This window comes from Podarcis tiliguerta (genome assembly GCF_965153285.1).
Source record: "Podarcis tiliguerta genome assembly, chromosome: 7".
Lineage (NCBI taxonomy): Eukaryota > Metazoa > Chordata > Lepidosauria > Squamata > Lacertidae > Podarcis > Podarcis tiliguerta.
The window spans coordinates 15,265,225-15,291,813 of record NC_139540.1 but is presented as its reverse complement, the minus strand read 5'-3'; the positions used below and the strand labels follow the sequence as shown (position 1 = coordinate 15,291,813).

The window sequence follows — 26,589 nt, the reverse complement described above, 5'->3', positions numbered from 1 at the left end:
GGTTTGGAATGGGATGAATGAAAATACGATATTATGGCGAACGCTTTTGAAAAGCATGCAGTGGGCTCTTTCTTTAGATCTGTAAATATTTATATTCCAGAGTGTCATTAATTCCTGTACAGAGACTCACTGTGTTCCTGAAATTCCCCTAACACCTCAGTTCCAAACACACCCACCTGTAAGTTTATGACGTAGGTTATTTTTTGCATAGCACACTTCCGAGCGAGGCTGCTGAATTTTGAAGGCTTGCTGTGGTCTTCAAAGTGGGCCACACAAGCTGACTTCAACACCACTGGGAGATGGCAGGTGTTCACATAGCTCCTACTGCGAGGACTAAGCGTCTTTCTCTACACAGAATTCGGTGAGACGCGTTGATGAGCAAAGTATCATAGAGAGCAGCTGTAAGCTACAGTGGCCACCTCTGTTCAAAGGAGGAGGGTTCAGTGTAAACGCCCATTCAATTTATCTCCCACTTGCCACGGATCCATTCTTCTTTGACTAGATGGTGGTCTTTAGAAAGGTGGACACATGAGAAAAATGGAGCCTGGTGTCCAAGATTGGTTATGTCATCTGCCAGAGTACCAGAGTAACTGATATGCCCTCCTTGCTTTGGCACTGATAATGAGGCTTTCAATTTTGTTTGTGATGGATTAGCACAGAAGGAACAAGAGAAATAGTCAAGCAGAGGCTGGTTACTTCTTTCTTTTTCATTGATGGGCTACCTGCTTCATGCCAGCAGTTGAAAGGGTGATGCTTCTTTGCAAATTCAAAGCTAAAGGTTGCATTTCAACTAGCTGAAGATCTTTTATTAAAGCTCAGTGTGTTCTACAAGCTGAACCTATGCAGTCAGATGTAAACACCACTAAGGGAAGTGGAGCTTACTGACAGGAAACTATGTATGGTATTATATATTACTGATCCTTGATGTTTGTGTAATAATGGATCCACACAACTGCCTTCATTTTGGGACTCTCCTTGGAGGTGTCGCTGTGGTGGCTCTCATGATGAGGCTCCTAAACTTCAAAATTTACCGCTACCTGAGGTGTGTAAGTGTGTCTGAGAGAGTGTGGATTCCAACCAGCTCTCACTTGCTCCTGTTGTGTCTGCCATAAATGAGTGAGATGTCTTTTCTATGAAGGTGGCCATTGCTCAGTTCAGTGATGATCCCAGGACAGAATTTAAACTGAATGCCTACCGAACGAAAGAAACACTTCTGGAGGCCATCCAGCACATAGCATACAAAGGAGGAAATACCAAAACAGGTGAGCTAGATTGCCAGGTAGGTTTTGTCATTGCTGATTTCAACAAAGGGCGTCATCGGGGCCATGTTTTTTGTGGAGAGAGATAGAAATTAAATAAATACACTTCTGCACGTTCTTTATGTTACTCCCTTTTTCTTCTTCTTCTTTACAGGCAAGGCAATTAAACATGCCCAACAGGCCTTATTTACTATTGACTCAGGGACCAGAAAGGGGATTCCAAAGGTTTTGGTAGTGATCACAGATGGGCGATCACAGGATGATGTGAACAAAGTCGCCAGAGAGATGCAGCTAGATGGTAAGAAGATAGGGACGTAAGGAAAGCTCACCTATATCGGGCCAAACACCCCAAGCAGGACATGAATGCAATAGGCTTCTGTTGCCCATCTTCCCTCTGATATTGGTGGCATAGCTGTCAACTTTTCCCCTTTCTTGCGAGGAATCCTATTTGGAATAAGAGAATTTCCCTTTAAAAAAGGGAAACTTTGACAGCTATGATTGGTGGTAAATGGCCATTCTCTTAAGAATTACCTGTTCCAACTTACCTGTTCCAATTTGCAAGGCATATAATTGCTTTCTTCTCTCTCTCTCGGGCTTCTCTTTTGCTGATATATGCAGACTCTTCAGCCATCCATTAACCACTTTTATAGGTGTGCATGCATCTGAAGAAGTGTGCATGCACACGAAAGCTCATACCAATGACAAACTTAGTTGATCTCTAAGGTGCTACTGCAAGGAATTTTTTTTATTTTGTTTCGACTACAGCAGACCAACACGGCTACCTACCCTTCACTTTTATAGGTGTTCTCATAAAAGTCAGGCAGAGAGAGTCAAATGAGCTTTCTCAACGTATTTGTGTCAGTGATTTTTGCTAGTGTGGGATAAAATGCAGAAGATGCTGCAATTATTGGAGTCTCGGGTCTCTTTCTCTTCTCTGATGCAGTAGTTTCTGTATCTGGGGCATGGGCTATTAAACTAGCATCCACCAATCCAAAAATAAAATAAAATTGTGGGTTCAGTGCACCAACGGCTCAAGCCCCATGTCTGTTGCATTGTGTTGGCACAATGGTCAAGACACCGTAACTTGCAGGATTGGTGTGTTGGCAAAGCAAGTGTTAGAATTAGGTCATACGTTATTGAAAGAAAAAAGGGAAATTAATCTGTGTGCTTCTTTGTCTGTTGGACACACTACGTAGTTTCTGTTCCTAAAATAAACTTGGCTGGTTGAAGGGAGAGAATTCCTTTTTCTTGGCTGGCTAAAGGGAGAGTCCTTTTATGAAAGTGCTGAAAGAGTAATCTGGTGATGTTTATTGGGGTGGAGAAGTGAATTTGTGCCTTCTGGTGCGGGATGGAGAAAACTGGTTTTATTTTTCCGTACTGCGTTTAGTTAAAAGATTCGCAAGAGGAAGAACGGTTGTTGCATCTGAAGAATTTTTTATTTGTGTTTTTCTCCCTCCAACCTAGGGTTCAGCATATTTGCCATTGGAGTAGCAGATGCTGATTATTCAGAGCTGGTTAACATTGGCAGCAAGCCTAGTGACAGGCATGTCTTCTTTGTGGACGACTTTGATGCCTTTAAGAAGATTGAAGACGAACTGATCACTTTTGTCTGCGAGACAGCATCAGCAAGTTAGCGATTAAGACTTCATTTTTATCTGCTTCTGTTTATACGATATATGATATCTTTTTTGTCATTGTCCCATACAGAACAATGAAATTGAAAAACTACATAAAACATTCAAAAACCCCTAAAAAAATCTGAAACCCCATTTTAAAATACATTATACTATACTATAAAAACCCCTAAAAACTCTGAAACCCCATTTTAAAATATACTATACTATACTATACTATACTATACTATACTATACTATACTATAAAATACACTATACTATAGAGACCCCTTATGCTGTGTTTAGAACCAGAATTGCATTTGTGTAGAAACTGTTTCTCAGGAGGCTAGTCCTGGCCTTTATAACCCTATACCTTCTTCCAGAAGGCAGAAGTGCGTACTTCCAGGGTGCGTACTATCCTGCACTATCTCTGCCGCTTTCTTATGGCACCTGGCAGCATAGATTTGATCTAAGGTGGGAAGAATTGCACTCAATTATTCTCTCTGCAGTCTTTACAACCCTGGATAGTATTGTTTTTTCCCTGATCGTGCAGCTCCCAAACCACATACACAGACCATAAGTTAATATGCTCTCCACAGTGCAATGGTAAAATGCCATCAACAGGTCCTTTGAGAGATTGTTTTTCCGGAGGATTCTCAGAAAATATAACCTCTGCTGTGCTTTCTTCATCAGGTCTTTGCTGTTTTCTCCCCAGGTTAGGTCGTCTCTCAACTCCATTCCCAGAAATTGAAACACCGAGACCTGTTCCACGCACTTCCCCTCAATAATAAGTTTATTGCCCAAACAGCATATAAAAACGATGCTTTGCTAACTGGGGTAGTGTATGATACCCCTGCAGTATGATAGTAACAGTTGAACTCTGTGCATTCGAAGGAAAAGCCGCTGAACAATTACCGTATTTTTCACCCTATAGGACGCACCGTCCCATAAGGCGCACCTAGTTTTTTGGGGGGGAAATAAAGGGGGGTTATTCTTTCTCCCCCAGGCATGGGGCTGGGGCGGGGGAAGCCCGAGCTTCCCCCGACCCCAGCCCCCAGAACAGGCAACTCTCCGCAAGCCGTGGGAGCCCAGCGCCTTGCGGAGATCTGCGCGAAGCCTGGAGAGCGAGAGGGGTCGGTGCGCACCGACCCCTCTCGCTCTCCAGGCTTCAGTGAAAGCCTGCATTCGCCCCATAGGACACACACACATTTCCCCTTCATTTTTGGAGGGGAAAAAGTGCATCCTATGGGGCGAAAAATACGGTATGTACTTCACCTTTTTTGCAATCCTTTTGCAATCAAACCTATGTAGCAGAATGTGCATCCTGTCACATTTCAGATTAAAGTTGTTTCTACACTGCTGCCTTGTCTGTGTTGCCTTGTCTGGGGAGAGAGTGTCAGACCCTCTTCTCCAACTGAGCCCTGTGCAGCCACCACAGGCAGTGGCTTTGAGTCATGCCCAGACTCCAACAGTGCTCTCTCTGCCACAAGAGAAGGGGAAGGAGCAGCCTCCTCATCTGAACCTGAAGGCGTCGAGGGAGTCATGACAACTAAAGCCCTGGAATGTTCCTGAGGCACTGTTTTTCCACAGTTAACAGGGACTAGAATGAAAACAGAGGTTCTCCATAGCACTTACTATTTTTTATTGCTTCTTAATTAAAAGGTATAATCCACCCTTCCTCGCCAAAGGGAGCCCAGAGTGAATCACAATAATAAAATTAGCTAAGAACCAAATTAAAACAATACTATTGCAGACTGAAGTTAAAACCAACAGTGTAAAACTATCATTGTTTACTGGAGGTTAGATGTTCACCGGGGGTTTTGTTTTGTGTGCGCACACATGTGTTCTTACAGTGCCAAACTACACATCAAGGTCCTGGTGTCTATTGATCTCATAGCACAGATTTTGGTTTCGATTTAGAAATATGTTGTGTAGCCAACCATTTTTTTCTCTCTTTCAAGGCTTAAAGATATTCTCTTCTTCCTTTTTGCAGCTTGCCCATTAGTTTATAAAGATGGCAACAGCCTAGCAGGTATAGTATTTCCATATATTCCTTCTTCCTTCCTTCATTTACATTTCTATATTGCCTTCCTGCCAAGGCACCCAAGGTGGCTTATAAGTTTAAAGCACAAATTTAAACACGTGAAATTGGGAGTGGGGAGAGACTGACTGGAGCAGACCTTGCTGTATCTGCTTGCCTAACACTTCCTCGGACTCTTCATCTTCTGTTAATTGTTTAAAGGATTATATTTCTCATTTGCAGATCCTTCCCTAACTGACATGCCTACTACTAATATTTTTGAAATATACGAGCTATATATACATTATTTACACAATGGGCCCTGCATGATTGGCTAATTCCAGGCTGCTCCTGCAGGCCAATCAGGTCACTGATTCACTTCCACCTGGAGCTGGATTGGGTGGCTCCTGCAGACCAATCAGACTGCTGCATTCTGGATCCTTTTGTTCTAGGATTCAGCTCAGTATATAACAAATTTAATAATAATTTATTATTTATACCCCGCCTATCTGGCTGGGTTTCCCCAGCCACTCTGGGCAGCTTCCAACAACAAATTAAAAATACATTAAAAATACTACTGCTCTGGAAAGGTTTATTGTTCAACTGTTAAAAGGGGTAGTCACATAATGAGACTGTCTGGCACACTCTGCCAGGACTGTGCCAATCATTCATGGCATCACACACACACACACACACACACACACACTACAGGACTTCAGCTTGCAACAAATCTAGTTAGGAAATTACTGCTGGGCTCAGATAATAAGAGACAGCAGCTTCATTGGAAGTAATGATTTATGGCTGATAGTTGCCTGAACGTGTCTGGGCAAACCTTGGGCTCATGTTCTCCTCTCTCCTCTATTCCCCTTTGGCAAGGGCTTGAGGAGATCAGAAGCTTTTGCTTCTACGTTTGACTAGTTGCAATTTAGCGCCGTGTCCAATACTGATCAAACTGGTGGTTAGTTTTAACTATAGTTTGCTGAAACAAGTCAACTCTGAAGCTGTCTTCTTTCAATAAATCATAGTCAAGAGTAGTCACAGGGTTCAGATGTAATACTAAACTGGGGCTAATGGAAGACGGAACTGAAATCTTCCAGCCTTTTTAGAGCTACACTGCAGGAGCAGGGAAGGCAGAGAACATAAGCATGAGACTCATTCCTGTACCAATAAGCTATAGTTTACCATTACACTGAATGCAGTCAATGATTGGTCAAGGTCACATAGAGTTTGGGAAGACTAAGCACCTTGGAACAAAGTCTCCAGCCTAAATACTTCATTCTCAGGGCCAAGCTGGCCTCTTATGCACAAACCCCATTGAAGAACCCGAGCTATGAAAGACCATCATGGTTCTATTGCGAATCTATTTTTTTCCATGGGTTTTCTGCTGCTGCTGCTCAACTTACGGCAGTATAAATAAATATGCATTCTCTAGAGCTCATGCTTTGTATTTAAAAAGGTTTAATTCCTTTCAGATGCCTTGTACGCCTCCTTCCAGCAACTCCTTAAGCCAAGCTGGTGCCAAATGTATTGCTTGCCTCCCTTTGGACCAGATCAGTGAGGCTGAGAGAAGGTTCTTGTCGTCTGGGCTGCCCAGGACCTCCATACATGCCGCCCAGACTTATATACCTTAGAAAGTCACTTCAGTGCTTCTAATGCAATGGTTTGACTTCGTCCCCTGGAGGCACACTCCATTGTCTCTCTAGACAGATGGATGCCAATGAAGTCGACATTTCCTGCCATTTTGTTCAGCAGCTTTCAGTTGGAGGAGAATTCAGTACTGGGCTACTTGAAGCAATGGCCTGACTCGGCACCAGGCAACTCCATGTTCCAATCACTTTTAGCTAACAACCTTTTCCACTTTTCCTTTCAAGCACCATTAAAACATGTGACACTTGAGCAAGTTGACGACCACCTTCTTACATTATTTTATAGGGTTTTGTGATATGAAAGTTCCCAGGGAAATGTGCCATGCTAGTAAACTTAGCGGTGGTATAAATCTTTAGTCATTTTCACTCCCAAACCACATTAAGAGAAGTCAGTGACACGTCTTATGTTTTTCAGGATTCAAAATGATGGAGATGTTTGGTTTGGTGGAAAAAGAGTTTGCAACTGTGGAAGGGGTTTCTATGGAGCCTGGAACATTTAATGCCTACTCCTGCTACAGACTGCATAAGGATGCTTTGGTTTCCCAGCCAACCAAGTATGAACTCTAGATGTATTCTTAAAATATGTTGGTGTAATTATAGCCAAAGCTCATGGAAGCTAAACCATAGCAACATTTTCTAAATCTGCATCTGAATACTGGATTTGTAAGAGCGGGCCCTACCATTAGGCAAGACAGGCAATCCACCTCAAGCTCAGATTTTGGGTGACAAATTGTGAGTGAGATCCCATGGGGCTTTTCATTCCTCTCCTCCCTCTGCAGCCTCACTGTGCACCCCCAAAATCTGCTCTGAATGATTGGAAGACCCTCTGGAGTAACAGAGAGTGACATTTGAGTTTCTGCCTCAGGTAGCAAAATATCTATTTTGGGCCCGTCTCAGAAGCTCTGTATGGTATTTAACCATTACAAAAAATAGCAAAGGTTTCAAGTTATTTGGGGGCATGGCAGTAAATGTTTTCACTGGTGAAAAGGTGAGAGTTTTTATGGATGCAAATGATGCAATCTCACTAAGCAGACAGGACAGTGTTTTTGGGGAGAGGAAATGAAGAAACTGCAGCACCTTGCAGTTCAGGAAAATGCAGAATAGCAGTGAGTTACTTATTTGTGTGTTACTTACTCACATGCTCATTGTTTCCCAGATTTATCATTTTTGAGCACAATCAAGTGCAAGATCTTCTGCGCAACAGAATATGTTTCCATGTGCAGAATTTCCCCCATCACATGTGCAAGTTTTTCTAGATCTATGGAATTCTCCCCACTCCCAGTGTACCTGGTTGATTATGAAATAAGTATCCCAATTCCAAAATCTGCTTGGGAGGCACAATCCCTCCTCACTACTGGCGAGTGGGGATTTCCTTAGTTCTCCAGATGTCACATTCCTGCCTCCTGTCAGTCATTTGATTGGCAGGGGAAGGGGTCGAGTGGAAGGTCTGTGAGTAGCACTGTTCTCGGAGCTGTCTGAATTAGGGCATCTAGCTATAGTATTATTATTCTTGAACCAAGCTTTGGCTTGCTTCCCAAGAAGAAGTGGTGGGCAGAACCCTCCTTCCATACATTTACAGTAAGCATCTCTCCTGTAACGCAAGTCTGCCCGGACTGCCTCTGGAATGTTACCAGTATTAATCTTTACCTTGGCCAAACCAACGTGCTTGCCCCTTAATATATATATATATATATATATATATATATATATATATATATATTCTGCATTCATTAAAACCCCTCATCATGTGTCACACTCTGGCATGAGGGTTGAGTGCTGAAAACACGAAAGAGGAGCATATTGAGTTTCAGAGAAAGTTGAGTCCAAGAGCAGGATTTAACTTGGGAAGGGAAGCACGCTGCTTAAGTGGAGAGATAAAGCTAACTCAACCCATGTGTGGATTCTGAAAATGGTGGTGATTAGAAAAGTCAAGGCTTGTGGGAGAGCACAGATTGTAACGTGGCATTCGGTGCTGGAAGAAGTGGGAACTTACAGGGTGGGTTCAACATGGCACACTTCCAATTGTTCTGTCTGCACAATGATTTGTGCTTGCCAGATGGAATATTCCCCTCCCCTCCCCTGTTCACTGTTCTCTGCCTTCTCCTGCTCCCACACCCGAGCCAATTTCAGGGGATGCAGGAGACATATGGGAGGAAGCTGTATCCCAATGTGGCTGAAAGACCTACATTGGCTCCCAGTACGTTTCCGAGCACAATTCAAAGTGCTGATGTTGACTTTTAAAGCCCTAAATGGCCTCAGCCCAGTATACCTGAAGGAGCGTCTCCACCCCCATTGTTCAGCCCGGACACTGAGGTCCAGCACCGAGGGCCTTCTGGCTGTTCTCTCCCTGCATGAAGTGGGGTTGCAGGGAACCAGGTAGAGGGCCTTCCGGGTAGTGGCGCCCATCCTGTGGAATGCCCTCCCATCAGATGTCAAGGAAATAAACAACTATCTGACTTTTAGAAGACATCTGAAGGCAGCCCTGTTTAGGGAAGTTTTTAATGTTTGGTGTTTTTAATGTTCTGTTGGGAAACCCAGCCAGATGGGCAGGGTACAAATAAATTAGTAGCAGTTGTAGCAGTAGTATTATCCTGTCCCAGTAAGGACCATGGGCATGCTCCACAACCATCCAGTCCTTGCAGGGTTGTTTTTCTGCACAAGCAGAAATCTTTACCACAGACAAGGCTTGTTAGGTGAATCCTGCCCAAGACCACTTGCATTGGTGGAGAACCTTAGGGCTGGGCCCAAATGTGGCCTTCCAGGTCTTTCCATCTGAGCTTCAGAACTCTCCCTAGGACACACCTGCTCCCCAGGCTTCCCTCCCTCTCCTCAGGCCGCACCCTTTACAGATCTTGCTCTGCGCCCTCCTTGCGTGGCTCCTTTTCCTTGACTAGATGTGATTGTGATAATTCCCCTTGTTGGCCTGGATGGAGAGGATGTGTGTGTTTTGGGGTTTAGAAAGCTCCGGCTTTCGTGTGACAGAAATGTAGCCTAGTGTACAAAGGTTAAGAGTCAGGCCTGGGTCTTTTTGCCTTTGGCCTTGCCCACTTTTGCCTCTGGTCCCCCACACTACCGGCAAACAGACCTTGGAAAGTTTCTCACAAGGAAATGTGACCCTTAGGCTGAAAATATTTCCCCATCCCTGCTGTAGAGCATGCCATGTTGTTTTGAAAATGTAAGTCATGCTTAGCCAGAACGAAACAGGTCGGCACTGCACACATAGCCCTTATTTCAGCCTTCCCCAAGCTGAGAGTTAAAGACAGTAAGAAATGTCTGGGCTGCATCAATAGGAGTATAGCATCTAGATCAAGGGAAGTAATAGTGCCACTGTATTCTGCTCTGGTCAGACCTCACCTGGAGTACTGTGTCCAGTTCTGGGCACCACAGTTCAAGAAGGACACTGGCAAACTGGAACGTGTCCAGAGGAGGGCAACCAAAATGGTCAAAGGCCTGGAAACGATGCCTTATGAGGAACGGCTAAGGGAGCTGGGCATGTTTAGCCTGGAGAAGAGGAGGTTAAGGGGTGATATGATAGCCATGTTCCAATATATAAAAGGATGTCACATAGAGGAGGGAGAAAGGTTGTTTTCTGCTGCTCCAGAGAAGCGGACACGGAGCAATGGATCCAAACTACAAGAAAGAAGATTCCACCTAAACATTAGGGAGAACTTCCTGACAGTAAGAGCTGTTCGACAGTGGAATTTGCTGCCAAGGAGTGTGGTGGAGTCTCCTTCTTTGGAGATCTTTAAGCAGAGACTTGACAACCATATGTCAGGAGTGCTCTGATGGTGTTTCCTGCTTGGCAAGGGGTTGGACTCGAGGGCCCTTGTGGTCTCTTCCAACTCTATGATTCTATGATTCTATGTCTTTATTCCTTTCGCAAGATGCCTTTCCCCCTGTCTTATATGTTTAATTCATTGTTTAAAAACATGCTCTTTGAAAGATCCTCTGAACCTCTGAGTTAAGAGCAGGACAAAAGATTGCTTTACTCTTGCGAGAACAAATTACTGCCACTGAGTTTGGGCCATATCTGATTAGGCGTGTGCAGCTTAGTTGCGCTGAAATTCAGATTCTGTGTTCCAGTGCTTGCAGAGAAACACAATGGGTTCAAATTCAACCCTACAGCGGCAAATGCAACCTGGGACTAACACTGTGCTTGATGTTTCATTTGCTTAAGTGGTGTTGAGTCTTGGGTTGTGCACAAGGTGGATAGCTCTCACAGTAACTATCTGGTTGGTCTCTGTCAAGTAACTGGAGGAGGAAATGAAATCCTATGAAATGCGGTTACTGTATCATAGGCTTCGCTTCAGCAAAGGCATTAAGCATCTCTTCTTGGCTGCCCTCCTTAAACCACTTCCTTTGGAGTCGTCCCGAAGAGATGAAATTGCCCCACGGGAGCAAGTCTGAAGGCTGCAATGTGGTTAGACTCTTTTCTGCATGTCAGTTTCAAGATGTGTGAAATGACCTCAGAAATATAATTATAAAAATGTTTGCAGCAGTCGGCCACTCATCTTCTAACAGCTTAAGGGTGGCTTAACTAGAAGAGGCAAGTCTACTGTAGCCGGACCTCCAGGTCATTTAATTAAAAGTTTTAAAGGAGAAATAGGTGGATATATGTAAAACTGAGAATACTGTAGGCTCCCTAGTTTAAACGTTTTGGAATGAGGCCAGTGAGAGCATTGTACTGCTTTCTAAGCTCAGTTGAGTAGACTTCCTATCTGCAGCAGTCTTCTTTTCCATAACCTTCTGGTTTTGTCATCCAGGTGATCAGTGAAGGGCCATATCACAAATGCATTGAGAACTAGTGTGAACTAGTTCTCACTAGAACTAGTGAGAGCCAGTGTGGTGTAGTGGTTAAGAGTGATAGACTCATAATCTGGGGAACCGGGTTCGCGTCTTTGCTCCTCCACATGCAGCTAGTCCTTGGGCTAGTCACACTTCTCTGAAGTCTCTCAGCCCCACTCACCTCACAGAGTGTTTGTTGTGGGGGAGGAAGGGAAAGGAGAATGTGAGCCACTTTGAGACTCCTTAAAGGGAGTGAAAGGCGGGATATCAAATCCAAACTCTTCTTCTTCTTCAAACTATGTTTGCTTTTTGGTATGTACATTTTGAGTGTATGTACGTATGCATGCATGCATGCATGCATTGTCATATAATAAAATCATACATAAGGTGGCTTTCAAATAAAATATATAAACCACAAAAATTAGCAACAAACCTAACAGTAAAAAAGCAGCAGTTTGAAATTAGTGCTCTTTGGTTCTTTCCTTTTGCCTCAGACGTGCTAATTCAAGAAGATAGGAGCAATTACTACCTGGGCATGGGGAGGAGGTGTGCTTTCAGGACCCCATTTCCTGTGATGACATCAGTTTCTGGAGCCTTGTTTTCCTTTTACAGATATCTACACCCAGAGGGACTTCCTTCAGATTATACCATTACGTTTCTCTTCCGTATACTCCCTGAAACGCCTGAGGAACCATTTGCTCTCTGGGAGATTCTGAACGAAGAATATGAGCCACTGGTTGGAGTTATTTTGGATAGTATGTTCATTTTGTCTTTATCCTGGACCTTGATTGATTGATTGATTGATTTGGTTTGTTTATATTCTGTCTTCCCATTCAAGGAGACGAAGGAAGCCATCACTGAATTCCCTGCCACACCCCAAAAGAAAGTTATGACTTGTACCCCTGTACATTGTTCCCACACCCTTTTATGATAACCTATTTCTATTTTCTATTTTATCAATTTGATGAAGCCTTTAAAGAAAACAAATTACTCGAAGGTATCTAAGTTGATGTTCCTCCTTAAAAAACCCCTGTAAGCATATATCTCTGAAACGTGTTCTGCCTCACGCTCCACAGATGGTGGCAAAACGTTGACTTTCTTCAACTACGACTACAAAGGAGAATTCCAGACTGTCACTTTTGAAGGACCTGATATAAAGAAAATATTTTATGGAAGTTTCCATAAGGTGAGATTTGCTGAGACATTCTCGGGGAAAGGATGAGATCATGTAAAAAGAAGTGATAATATTCTGAATACTTTTTTTTCTGGTTTTGCTTTCCTCCTACCGAAAGTAGTGCTAGAATGGGGAATTAGCAGGTGTATCTGTTGTTGTTGATTTTTTTTAAAAAAAACCTATATGTATTTTCCTGGGCTTTCTTTCTTTTCTTTTCTTTTTTTGGTATTAAACACATAATTTTCTTCCCTCAGTTGCATGTTGTCATCAGCAAAACTACAGCTAAAGTTGTGATTGATTGCAAACAAGTGGGTGAGAAGATGATCAATGCAGCAGGCAATATTACTTCTGATGGGATAGAGGTACTGGGAAGAATGGTTCGATCGAGAGGCCCAAGGGACAACTCTGCCCCAGTAAGTGAAGCAGCTTGGTGTTTCGAGCTAAAAGAGAGCATTTTCTTCTTTTTTTTTTAAAAAAAGGGTTGCCATATTAATATAGGGTTCATGATGTAATGCGTGTAATGAGGGGGGGAAAGCTGCTATTTGGTTATTTAAGGAAATGTTTGCCTGAGAAATTCTGGCTCACATAGAAAGCTGACAGTGAGAAGATTTAAATATCTGCCTTGGGTATCAGGAAAACTCTTTGAGAGCCAGTGTGGTGTAGTGGTTAAGAGCGGTAGTCTCGTAATCTGGGGAACCGGGTTCGCGTCTCCGCTCCTCCACATGCAGCTGCTGGGGGACCTTGGGCCAGTCACTCTTCTCTGAAGTCTCTCAGCCTCACTCACCTCACAGAGTGTTTGTTGTGGGGGAGGAAGGGAAAGGAGAAGGTTAGTCACCCCATGGGACAATTTCCATCCCCACAACCAAACCTGAAACCTGATTGTTAGGTTTCCAAGGGGTTGCTCGAGAGCGAGCAGGCAAATACCTCCCTGCTTGGCTGGGAAGCCTTGCTTTTGGTGTAAAATAAACTTTATCTGTCCAGAGCGCCACTCTCCGATGGCTGACTGGCAGAATCTGTGAGTGGGCGGAGCTTAAACTTTCCCCAGCAAAGTAATCACTTAACGCCCAGTCTGCGCCTCCCCTCTCGGCGTGAAACCTTACTGCGCAAGGAGGGCGTGGGTAACAGTGGACCTCTCTCCTCCCTGCTTTGCCCAGGCAAGGTGTCCTGGCAACGCCTCGCTTCCTCCGTACCCTGCAGCTCCTCTCCACTGGAGGTGTGGTTACTGTCCCCCACAGAGGAGGAGCTGCTTTCCACGATCTTGGGGGGCTCTCTGTAATCCATCCGGCATTTCCCCTCTCCCTCCTGAACCGATGGCAGTTCCCTGACACTGTTCAAGGTGGATCTAGAAAACCAGTCCTATCCCATTGTTTGTAGAGTTGTGTGGCAACCACTTGTTTGAGTGCAATGCCCAGAACAATGATGTCAACCACTGGCCTATAGTTTCTTTGGGGACTGGGTTAGGGTCTCCAGTGGTGGTGGTTGAATTATGGATTATTTTCGTGAAAGTGGTACAAGCCCCTTTTAACAAGACATTTACCATCTCCTGGACCCATTGAAACACCGACGTGTTGGAAGTGAAAGGGTTGAGCATACAGGTGGACTGCCCAAGCACCTTTGTAAACAGCCTCAAGCCTCGAAGACTGAAAGTTGTTTGCTTTGGATGCCTTCACAGATGCCTTCACTCATTAAGTACTGAGTCCATATTTTGGGGAATGTGAGCAATTTTATCCTCAAAATGTATTGCAAATACGTCTTGGCTTTCTACCAAAGGTGGTGGTGGTGGTGGTGGTGGTGGTGGTTGTTGTTGTTGTTGTTGTTGTTGTTGTTGTTTGTTGTTGTTATTTGTACCCCACCCATCTGGCTGGGCTTCCCCAGCCACTCTGGGCGGCTTCCAACAAAGATGAAAAATACACTCAAATGTCACATATTAAAAACTTCCCTGAATAGGGCTGCCTTCAGATGTCTTCTGAATGTCAGGTAGTTGTTTATCGCTTTGACATCTGATGGGAGGGCGTTCCACAGGGCGGGCGCCACTACCGAGAAGGCCCTCTGCCTGGTTCCCTGTAACTTGGCCTCTCGCAGTGAGGGAACTGCCAGAAGGCCCTCAGAGCTGGACCTCAGTGTCCGGGCAGAACGATGGGGGTGGAGACGCTCCTTCAGATATACTAGACCGAGGCCGTTTAGGGCTTTAAAGGTCAGCAGCAACACTTTGAATTGTGCTTGGAAACGTACTGGGACCCAACATATCTCCCTCTTGCAAAGGGACACTGGATGACCCTCTTGCTTCTTCACCGTCATCGTGATAATGAGTTCTTAAGTGGTATGCAAGTACTGGTGTTCATAAACTTGTGATTCTAAGAAGAGCATTGCCCTTATACTGTTGTTTCCTCCAAATGATTTGATATCATCCTTTCGCAAGACACCAAACTCTCCTTCTCTTACCAGGACTGGATCTCCCATTCATCACCCCCAAAAATGTCTTCAGGAACAGTAGCATTGCATTCTGGGGATTAGAGAATGAAATAAGCTGAAGATATAGGAGGAGAGGTGGATTTGTGTCAAAGTTGGACAATCTACCCATGGCCTTTGACCTTTCCTGAGCAGCTAAGCTCCATTAAACCTAATAGGAGAAAGACTCAAAATAGACCTACTCAGTGCTTTTTTCTGGGGGTACACATACCCCTAAACATTTTGTGAATCTAAGTTTGGCCTCATTGAGGGGCAGTATTTCAATATGAGTAGGAAAATGAGAGTACCCCTAAACATTTTTTTAGGGGGGGAAAGCACTGGACCTACTGCTTCTTGACCTGTCAGGAATATTTATCCCAAAATTATGCTAGAAAAAGAAGACTTGCTTTCAGGCCTCAGGCTTAAATATGGGAATGAATACATCAAGCCTCACAGAACAATTGAACAAAACAACCTTTGTGACTACATTCCAACAGGGAAAGACAAAGATGAACTTATAAAAAGTTGCAGTTAAAGGGCCTTTTGTAGAAAGAAAAAGAAAGAAATGATGGCTTTTGTTAAAGAGAATCAGAACTGTATGAAGGATAAATGACAAAGCAAAATCTACACCCACAGAAAAATGCTGGTTGCCTTCAAGTGAATTGGTTGGTGGTTATGTAAGTCCGCAAGCATGCATTTCGAAACACAGCTCCGTTGCTCCGTAATGTACACTCAATTACATCAGTTACAATGTTATCCTAAACATTAATAAAGCCTGTGTTGTATGATGCAAATTCAAGGATCCAAAGGTTTAATGCTTTCTATGGTTCAGGCAGGTAAACCCCCAGATGTGCTCATGTCTTCTCCGAGCCAGGGAGATGTCTAGTCCCTTTTCACCGGGGTCAGCCATGGGTTTGCTGCTCCGGGAAGGAAGGTATTTTCTCAACTATCCCTGGCACCTTGATAGGTAGCTATTTTACTGTGGAGAAACGCAGCGGAAATCATTGTTAATCAAAATAAATAGCATTCCAGCAGCTCCAATGTCTTCAAACTTGCTGTAATCTACTGCAATGCTTTCAAAGCAGCATTAATATTCAGTAATAAAGAAGGCTGATTGCCGAAGAATTGATGCTTTTGAATTATGGTGCTGGAAGAGACTCTGAAGAGTCCCATGGACTGCAAGAAGATCAAACCTATGCATTCTGAAGGAAATCAGCCCTGAGTGCTCACTGGAAGGACAGATCGTGAAGCTGAGGCTCCAATACTTTGGCCACCTCATGAGAAGAGAAGACTCCCTGGAAAAGACCCTGATGTTGGGAAAGATGGAGGGCACAAGGAGAAGGGGATGACAGAGGACGAGATGGTTGGACAGTGTTCTCAAAGCTACCAGCATGAGTTTGACCAAACTGCGGGAGGCAGTGGAAGACAGGAGTGCCTGGCGTGCTCTGGTCCATGGGGTCACGAAGAGTCGGACACGACTAAATGACTAAACAACATCAACAATAATGGCCTTGTGATATTTAAATCAACTTATGAAGGTCAAAGAGCACCCCAGACAACTGATCCCTGCATATGTGCAGACTGTGATGCTCACACGAACATACTCTGACCACAAAAAGGCTTCCCTATTTATATTCTTTGAAGAGGACCTTCAGATAGAGCTCTTTCCTAACTCTTCCTTGAATGTGTCTGCTTATGCACATGCAAGAGCTTGCATGTGGACAATAGCAAATTAGGACAGTATATTTTTTGCATTTATGTTGTGTTCCTTAAAGCACTCTAGAGAGGTTGTTTGTTTATTCTGTCCAAATCACACACATGAGTTTTACAGCTGTTCGGTCCAATCCTTCACAGATTTCTATGGATTTGTCTGCATCTGAATCTTGACCACGTGAAGTTTAAATGTAAATGTCCAAGAGTAAATGCCTCAGAAACAAAGAAACCTTTGTTTAGCAACTCAGCTGGAATAAGGAAGAGCAACCCAGGTCACAGTTTAAAGTCAGAAGAATGGCTGATTCAGCCGGTTTCAGCATCAATGTAATAAATCAATTCAAACCACTGTTTCTTGGTAATTTACTTTAAAAAATCCTTAGTTTGATTAATGCTAACACATGAAACAGAAGAAACCCACTTTGAGGTTTTTATTACAAAAAGGAGTATAAAAGTGTTGTGAAATAAATAAACACAATAAGGAAATAAGGGTATATCGTTTTCATTTGTTGTGAAATGAATTCCTGTGAGCACACAGAATTATCAACAAGAGGCGTAGTATGTGAAACAGCTGAAAAGTTGTAAAAAAATAATTTATCATATTTAGTCTGTGATTCCCCTAAGCACACACACACACAGGGGATTTACATAGAACATATTTCTAAATACTAGTTTTAAAATTCATTCTTTTTATTAAGTTTGTAAAAATATTATAATATGTGAAATGTAAAGATCTTGTGGAAGCAATCCTATACACATGAAGCTGCCATAAAGCAAGCAGGAGTATATTATAAGTTCCTTGGGAAGAAGGATTGATTGCTAAACTCTTCTGGGAATTGTGGGTCTCTGAGGGGATCAGGGGTCTCCTAACATCTTGCCGCAGCCTTAACAAACTAGTTTCCAGGATACTTTGGGGGAGAAGCCGCGACTGCTCAATCTGGTATGATACCCCTTTAAATGTACAGTACAGATGAGCAAGCATTGCTTCAAGTCAAAACCACTACACTATTAAAAGCCAAGCATCTATGCCAGCAGGGACGCGGGTGGCGCTGTGGGTTAAACCACAGAGCCTAGGACTTGCCGATCAGAAGGTCGGCAGTTCGAATCCCCGCGACGGGGTGAGCTCCCGTTGCTCGGTCCCTGCTCCTGCCCACCTAGCAGTTCGAAAGCACCTCAAAGTGCAAGTACATAAATAGGTACTGCTCCGGCGGGAAGGTAAATGGCGTTTCCATGCGCTGCTCTGGTTCACCAGAAGCGGCTTAGTCATGCTGGCCACATGACCCGGAAGCTGTACGCCGGCTCCCTCAGCCAATAAAGCGAGATGAGTGCTGCAACCCCAGAGTCGGTCACGACTGGACCTAATGGTCAGGGGTCCCTTTACCTTTACCTTATCTATGCCAGCAGCTGCATAGCTCCATGCTTTGCAAACTGAGCAATCAGCTGATCGCTGAGCCTTGCAAAGGACCATGGGAGCACCAAGGATCAGCTGGTTGTCAAGACCTTTATCGTGCTTGTATTTCCTTGTGCATGGCCCAGCTGTGTCTCCACCTGTTCCATGTCTGACAACACATGTGAGGTCAGGTGCATGTGGCTTGGCCAAAACAGCCTTGTGGGTCAAGTGAGCAGGGGTGGAGCAATGGGGTGTGGGCCGCACCAGGTGTCATCCTGAGGGGGGGGGGGTGACATTTGGGCCCCTCCTGCCTGTGACTCCCAAGCCTACAGCGATCAGCAGCAAAGCTTCCTCCCTTCCCCTGGGTTGCTGTAGGCTTGGAACTCACAGACGGGGTGGTGTGTGACAAAAAAAAATTCTGCACCGGGTACCACCTCACCTTGCTACGCCTCTGCAAGTGTGGAAGACCAAATTAGGTCTGTAGGCAGGGGGGTCCCTCCCTAACCTCCAATCTAAGGCAATTCTTTTATTGTTTGAGATGGCTCTCCTTCCTTGGTCTTCTGAAGCGGCTACATCTTATGTTATATTTCCCCTTTTTCAAAACCAGTTCCAGCTGCAGATGTTTGACATCGTCTGCACCACTTCATGGGCCAACAGAGATAAATGTTGTGAACTTCCAGCTTTGGTAAGCTCTCGCTTTTTAAAACTTCTGTTTCGTGACATGTGGTTCTAATTTAATTTAAGATTGATGCAGATTAATGCCTAATTTGGAATCTACCGAACCAGCCATGACAGGGCCTTCTTTTTCTCACCAGAGGGATGAAGAAAGCTGCCCTGCCCTACCTCATTCTTGCTCCTGTTCTGAAGTCAGCAAGGGAGCTAATGGACCCCCTGGACCACCGGTAAGGTCTTAGTCATATTTGATCTCATGCTTGACAAAGTTGAACATGAACTTAGAATCATAGAATCATAGAGTTGGAAGAGACCACAAGGGCCATCGAGTCCAACCCCCTGCCAAGCAGGAAACACCATCAGAGCACTCCTGACATATGGTTGTCAAGCCTCTGCTTAAAGACCTCCAAAGAAGGAGACTCTACCACACTCCTTGGCAGCAAATTCCACTGTCGAACAGCTCTTACTGTCAGGAAGTTCTTCCTAATGTTTAGGTGGAATCTTCTTTCTTGTATTCTATGATTCTATTCTATTCTTATTTGAACCAAGAAAGGTCTGATGCTTTTGAGTATGTTTTGAGTATAGTGGTACCTTGGGTTACAGACGCTGCAGGTTACAGACTCCGCTGACCCAGAAATAGTACCTCGGGTTGAGAACTTTTCTTCAGGATGAGAACAGAAATCATGCTCCGGCGGCAGCGGGAGGCCCCATTAGCTAAAGTGGTACCTCAGGTTAAGAACAGTTTCAGGTTAAGAACCGACCTCCGGAACGAATTATGTTCTTAACCCGAGGTAGAATCATAGAATCATAGAATCATAGAGTTGGAAGAGACCACAAGGGCCATCGAGTCCAACCCCCTGCCAAGCAGGAAACACCATCAGAGCACTCCTGACATATGGTTGTCAAGCCTCTGCTTAAAGACCTCCAAAGAAGGAGACTCCACCACACTCCTTGGCAGCAAATTCCACTGTTGAACAGCTCTTACTGTCAGGAAGTTCTTCCTAATGTTTAGGTGGAGTCTTCTTTCTTGTAGTTTGGATCCATTGCTCCGTGTCCGCTTCTCTGGAGCAGCAGAAAACAACCTTTCTCCCTCCTCCATGTGACATCCCTTCATATATTTGAACATGGCTATCATATCACCCCTTAACCTCCTCTTCTCCAGGCTAAACATGCCCAGCTCCCTTAGCCGTTCCTCATAAGGCATCGTTTCCAGGCCTTTGACCATTTTGGTTGCCCTCCTCTGGACACGTTCCGGTTTGTCAGTGTCCTTCTTGAACTGTGGTGCCCAGAACTGGACACAGTACTCCAGGTGAGGTCCGACCAGAGCAGAATACAGTGGCACTATAACTTCCCTTGATCTAGATGCTATCTAGGTACCACTGTATAGTTTTGTATGTTTGGTGGTTTGCAGTTTAGCCAGACCAGGCCAAGACATTTTGCCACCTGAGGCAAACCACAAAATGGCACCCACTGCCAGGGAAGAAGGGGTGAGTGTAGATTTCAATTGGGAACAAGGAGAGGAATCAAATCAACCTGACCTGATGGTTGAAGTCGAAATCAAGCGCCATCACGTGGAGACCTATATCCCCTGTCTCTCTTCTGACAGAAGTCAACATAAACGATGACCAAAAATGTTTTTAAACAAATTTATGGCTGCATACACACTATACCTTTAAAACACATTAAGCGTTACAATTTGGTTTGCTGGCATGCTTGTGGCTTGTAAAAAAAAACTCTCAAGTCTACTGATACGCTAAGTAAAGTCCCATGAGAAACACACCGCAAATTTTCACTGGAGATAGAATGTCTCATTCATTCCACCCAAATCAACCAGACAGACAGGGCGGAGGTGGGGGGAGGGAATCTAATTCCTCGTCATGTTTCAATTTGGACAGAAAACAAGTGTGATTTGGACTTTTTATTCCCTCTAATAATATTGGAGTTGGTCTAAGTTCAGCAAATTAAATCAAAATGTGGAAAAAGAAATACAGGTTTTTAGAGCTATGCGCTCATGTGTCGGCAGGCAAATCAAGGTGTGAGCGCAGGAAACAGCAGTTCTTCCATGAAAACAAGGCACACAAAATAGCTGACCCTTTCTTTCTCTCTCTCTTTAGTATCTGTGTTGTTGGATAGTCACAGAAACACACTCAGATGAAGCCTAAGTGGTTCCCCTCCCCCAACCCCCAGAAATGTGGAGTCCATAATATTAATAACTCGTGGCATGAAATACATGGCATTACGACAGGCAGTGTTGTGTATTGCAATGATCCTTGGGCTGGATGTTCAGTGCATCTGTTTGGACAATACATTCAGAGAAACATTACCATGGGCTCCTTCCACCCCACCACAACCATCCCAAGCCACTGTCTGTGAAAATAAAACTCATTGTGGTTTGGAGTCAGTAGCTGGTTTCCCTATACTACAGCACTGTCCCTAAGAGAATACTTCTGTACGGGCAGTGGTGGACCTTGGGTCTCAAATTCCAACGCCAAAATTTGGTGCCCTCGGCCTCTCACATTCCATTCTACATCCTAGTTGTGGCACCTTCCACCCAACCCCTAAGGCTTCACACCCAGTGTGATCAAACCACTTGTGCTCTCCTAAATTCATCTCTGCTACTAGGCCCCAAACCGGGAGACGGCCTAGACTCTGAACTTTTATTTTAAAGTAAGTTCCTTGCGGAAGGAACTTCCTGGTTCATTCTGAAGACAATTTTGGGTCTTCCTTGGGGTGTGTGTTGGATTCTATAGCACTCATACATCATAGGCGTCTCTTCACTCATTGGCTTAAAAAAAACTGAAAGGAGCAAATTGTTGCTGTCGTCATCATCATCATTTCTATCTTGCCTTCCCCCCTCAAAGGAGTCCAGGGCAGTAAATACAGTTACAACCTAGGCAGCCGTCCTCCATTGTCTGAATGAAGGATTCAAAGGAAGATACAAATTTCACAAAGCATGTGGAAATTATACGCAAACCTGTGTCCTTTTTTGTATCCAGTGTGCTGAGCCCAGAAAATTCTGTTGTTCTTATTATTATTTATTAAATTTGTACACCACCCAATACCTGCAGGTCTCACTCACCCTGTTCCTTGTGGTTTACTTTTCCTCACAAACAAACAAAACTTGCCCCATGTCCCTTATAGTTTAGCAATCCAGCCTCCATTTGTAAAGGCCCATTCCGAATTCTGGCTATTGGTCATGTTTAGGTTTGACAGAATGTTGGGAGCTGCTTGCACACAGGGAGAGAGAGAGCGCTGGGAAAGGGGAGGGAGAGATATATCCTAAAGCACTGGATTTCATCCAGTGGGTTGGAATCCAATTATACAAATTTACAACTTGTATACAAGTCAGTCAGAGGACTCAATTGCAAAATTCAGGAAAGTAAAAAGGAGAGCTGCAGTTCAGTTTGTGCACTATTTCAAGAAGTGAAATCTGGGGAACTGGGTTCGCGTCTCCGCTCCTCCACATGCAGCTGCTGGGTGACCTTGGGCTAGTCACACTTCTTTGGAGTCTCTCAGCCCCACTCACCTCACAGAGTGTTGTGGGGGAGGAAGGGAAAGGAGCATGTTAGTCGCTTTGAGACACCTTCGTGTAGTGATAAAGCGGGATATCAAATCCAAACTCTCTAAGTGTGAATTGGGAAAATTGGGAACTGAATCCCTGCCCCCATCTCTGTTTGAGCTTCATATGTTTGCTGGTCTCTGCTGTAGAGCAGCACCGTAACTTGATGTGAGGAGATAACCTGCTTTTAGTAGACTTCCTAGTCTCCTCTTTTGAGGCATTTTATCAAATATTGAAGCTTTCGTTAATAAGTTAGGGTGGGAAATAATATGTACTTTTCTTTAAAAAGGAAGAATGGAGGTATTGGGGATAGTGGGATATCATCACTCTCCCTAAAAACGAACTTGGGTGCTGAGTGTCTCCAGGACTAGAGCCAAGACATGGGCACGAGGAACCAAGAGAGAAGTAACAGCATGCACTGGGGAGCCTGGACATTTGCTGAAAGGCAACAAATCCTAAAAGCAGGACAGCCTGTTGAGGATGGTGAAGATTCAGTAGCCATGGGATGCTGAGGGTCAACTGAAAGGCAAAACAGGAAGTGATTGGGATGGAGTTTCCTGGAGAAAGGCATGGCTTTAACCTGAACAGGAGCCCACCTATTTCAAGGAAACTATGTGCAGCCACTTGGTTTTCTTCTAACTCTAAATGTGTTTTGCAGGGTGGTCCAGGTCTCCGAGGTCCAAAAGGTAGCCGAGGTGACCTTGGCCCGAAGGTAATGTAATTTGTCATGTCGCTTCTTCTGTTGCTTCTTCTTTTTAATGGGTTTGTGATTGCATAGTAAAAAAAAAATTGATTTGAATGTTCTGTAGGTATAAACCAGGTCCATAGGGATTTCCCTTTGATGCGAGAGATACTTGTGATTTGTACCTGCTCTCTTTTCCATTTCATTTTCTCAACTACAGATGCTATTTGCAGAAACTTTAATTGTCTGTTAGGGTGATGAGAGGAAGAGCCTCTAATAACTGCATGGATTTCTACAGAAAAATGTAGAATTGCATTCATTGGAATATTTTTTATGAATGTAGAATTTATGAATTTAGAATTACATTCATTGGAATATTTTTTATGAATGTAGAATTTATGAATGTAGAATTACATTCATTGGAATTACGTATCTGTCAGGGGTTCAGGAGCAGAGTCACAGGAGAGGGAGGAAACGGAGAGCGAGGGGGAGGAGTCTGAAGGAAATGTCAGCGACGACAGTAGTCCGAGGTCTCTGAGTCTCTCCAGTGACTCGGAGGATTCACAGAAAGGGGCCCCCATGGTCAGGGCAAGGGGAGTGCCCAGGGGGACACCTCGGGAAGAAGGGGCCAGAGGAGACTCAGAGAGTAGCAGTTGGAAATCAGGGCCCGCGTCCCCCCCAGAGGGCAGTAGGGGGGAGGAGTCCCAGGCATCGGGATCAGGTGGAGCGCTGCCAGCGGGAGAACATGAGGCAGGATTGACCACACCTCCGTCGGGGAGTGAGGAAACGGTCATCAGGAAAGTTAAACGCGCGCGCGCGCCAAGTTCAAATGTACAGGAGGGAGGCACAGTGGGCCGCCCGGGAAGAGAGCCAGGTCCTAAAGCCCGCAGAAGAGAGCGGGAGGAGTCAGGGGGGTCGTCATCGTCAGCCTCAGAGGAATCCAGGGAGACAGGGGCCCCGGAGGGCAACAGGACCCAGAGGAGAAAGAAGAGGTGGAGTAAAGCTAGAGTCTTAAACTGGTGTACAGGGGGCGGGGACTCAGAGGGAGCTTCGCCGGTCTAAAGTTTAGACGTAGGGATGGAGCGCTGCGGCGTGGAAATGGAAACTGTACTTCAATAAAGACTTTTGTACATAAATACCAGCCAGCGTTGGTCCTCTGTGAGCTGGGACCAGGAGCCAGCCCTGACAGTAAGCTCCCTCCCCTGAGAAGATTTTCCACCAAGAACCTCGCAACGTGAGTCGACGTAGCGAGGGGAGAGAAGTGGTGCTTTGCGAGCTCACAAGAATCAGACAAGATGACTACAGAACAGGAATGGACAGACCTGCGAAATGCTGTGGTTCAACTCAACGCAGAGGTGCGTGCCTCCAGAAAAAGGGAAGAAGAAATGGATACAGTCTGCAAGGATCTCCAAGCCAGGTTGGACATGCTTACTAGACAAGGGCAAACGGGAGCCAGACCAGAGGGCATAGGGCTGGGGAAAAGGGGGGGCAGCCTGGAATCGCATTTCGACTGGAGTTTACCACAGTACCCTAATTTCCGAGCAGACTTGCTCTTTGCGCTGAATCTGCTGGAAAAGGACTTTAGAGATGAAAGAGAAAAAGTGGGGTTTATCCTATCCCATTTGCATGGGGAAGCCAAAGCGTGGCTGAGAAATTTATGGAGAGATAATGATCCGGCGCTCCAAGACGCGGATGCGTTCATTAAAGCGATGGATGCATGTTTTTTATCAAAGATAGACGTCGATATTGCCAGAAGAGACATACATGGTCTCAAACAAGGCAAAGCCAGTGTAAGGCAGTATCATGCCCGCTTTTTTGCATTAGTCCACGCGCTGGGGTGGGAGAAGAATTCTGCTCCAGTCAGAGACCTTTTCTGGGAAGGATTGAATGCAAATGTGAAAGATGAGATTGCAAGAGGAGAGAGACCTAAGACCACTCAGCAAGTGGTTCAGAGGGCGCTGGAAATCGGCGTGCGTTTGGAAGAACGTCCATGGAACAGAGATGAAGGGCGTTGGGGACGCACACCAGCGAAAGCACCTCCCCTTTTTCCCAGAGATGCAGCGCGTGCGCAATCCACACCCCCCCAAGGAGGGGGGGAAGAACCGATGGAGCTCGGAGGTGCCAGGGCTCAGTCAGCTACCAGAGCCCTAACGCCGGGAGCAGTCAAAACGAAGCCTCCTAGAGGGAACAGGAAGTGCTACATCTGCGACAGTGCTCAACACATGGCGAAAGAGTGTCCCCAGAGGCTCCACAAGCACACTGCAGCCTCGGCAACAGTCAAAGAAGCAACTCGACTGGGAACACAGCAACAGTTAAACGACAGAGTCTGGCTGGAGGAAGAGGCACTGGGGTCCAGTCAGACAAGTCCATGAAGCAATCCCCAGCACTTTTGCAGCCCACAGACCCCCTCCCACCCAAACCAGTGGTGCAGCTTACAGCGTCTCTCCAACTGCCCAGCGGCAGCACTCTGGAAGTGCCAATCACCATTGACTCCGGCAGCAACGCCGACTTTATAGGACTGGATTTTATTCAGCAGCACAATATACCACTGCTACCAGCCACGCTGCCCCTGAAGGTTGTCACGGTGGATGGCAGAGACTTGTTAGGGGGGCAGGTGGTGCAACAAACGCAGCCAATGGTGATGCGGATTGGAAATCACCAAGAGGTCATCAGTTTCAACGTCACCAAACTGTCGGACACGCCGGTGGTCTTGGGCATGAGTTGGCTGCACAGGCACAGTCCAGCATTGGCGTGGTACCAACGCCAACTGACCTTCGGTTCCTCCTATTGCGCGGAACATTGCATTCTTCCTAGCCCGGAAGAAGGAGGGGAAGACACGCAGCTACAATTAAGCACGCTGCAAGCAGTGCCACACAAGTACGCAGCGTTTTTGGAGGTTTTCTGCGAGAAGGAAGCAGACAAGCTGCCTCCCCACAGGCCCTATGACTGCCAGATTGACCTCCTGCCAGGGGCGACGCTGCCAGCCGGGAAACTGTATTCCATGTCTGAAGACGAGCTACAGGAGCTCAAGGAGTTCATAGACCTCAACTTAAAGCGCGGTTTCATCCGGGAGTCGAAAGCAGCGGGGGGCAGTCCTGTATTCTTTGTGAAGAAAAAGGACACGCCCCAAAAGAGGCTTGTAGTTGATTTCAGGCTCTTAAATTCGAAGACCAAGCCCACAGCCTTTCCAATGCCCAAAATAGATGACCTGCTTGCTACGGTGAGGAAAGGACGCGTTTTTACAAAGTTGGATCTGCGAGGGGCGTACAACCTGATTCGCATACGGGAGGGGGACGAGTGGAAGACTGCCATGTTCACGCCCCTGGGCACATATGAATACAGAGTTATGCCCTTCGGTTTACAAAATGGCGCCCACTGTTTTCAAGCCTTCATGCATCACGTCCTGGCGGGTCTCCTCTACAAGAAATGCGTCTCCTTCTTGGACGACATCCTGATATTCTCAGAATCTGAGGAGACCCACGAGGGGGACGTCAAGGAGGTTCTGCAGCGACTGCAGGAGCATCGGCTATACGCCAAGCTGGAGAAGTGCCAGTTCGACAGGAAGGAGGTGGATTTCCTGGGCTACAAGCTGTCGGACAAGGGGCTCGCCATGGACAGCGCCAAGGTTCG

General features: G+C 45.3%; 1 protein-coding gene across 5 annotated transcripts in view; it reads left to right on the top strand.

Annotated features, from left to right (window-relative positions):
- The window catches only part of COL14A1 (collagen type XIV alpha 1 chain), a 145,475-nt gene that overhangs the window by 80,504 nt on the left and 38,382 nt on the right, over positions 1 to 26,589 (top strand). For all 5 annotated transcript variants that reach the window (XM_083450334.1, XM_083450335.1, XM_083450332.1 and 2 more), the window contains 11 exons: positions 1,139 to 1,262; positions 1,414 to 1,557; positions 2,724 to 2,888; positions 4,867 to 4,905; positions 6,955 to 7,093; positions 11,937 to 12,079; positions 12,401 to 12,510; positions 12,753 to 12,911; positions 18,654 to 18,731; positions 18,862 to 18,948; positions 22,936 to 22,989. In XM_083450334.1, the coding sequence (XP_083306460.1) occupies positions 1,139 to 1,262; positions 1,414 to 1,557; positions 2,724 to 2,888; positions 4,867 to 4,905; positions 6,955 to 7,093; positions 11,937 to 12,079; positions 12,401 to 12,510; positions 12,753 to 12,911; positions 18,654 to 18,731; positions 18,862 to 18,948; positions 22,936 to 22,989 (1,242 nt within the window). The remainder of the gene's footprint in view (positions 1 to 1,138; positions 1,263 to 1,413; positions 1,558 to 2,723; positions 2,889 to 4,866; positions 4,906 to 6,954; positions 7,094 to 11,936; positions 12,080 to 12,400; positions 12,511 to 12,752; positions 12,912 to 18,653; positions 18,732 to 18,861; positions 18,949 to 22,935; positions 22,990 to 26,589) is intronic.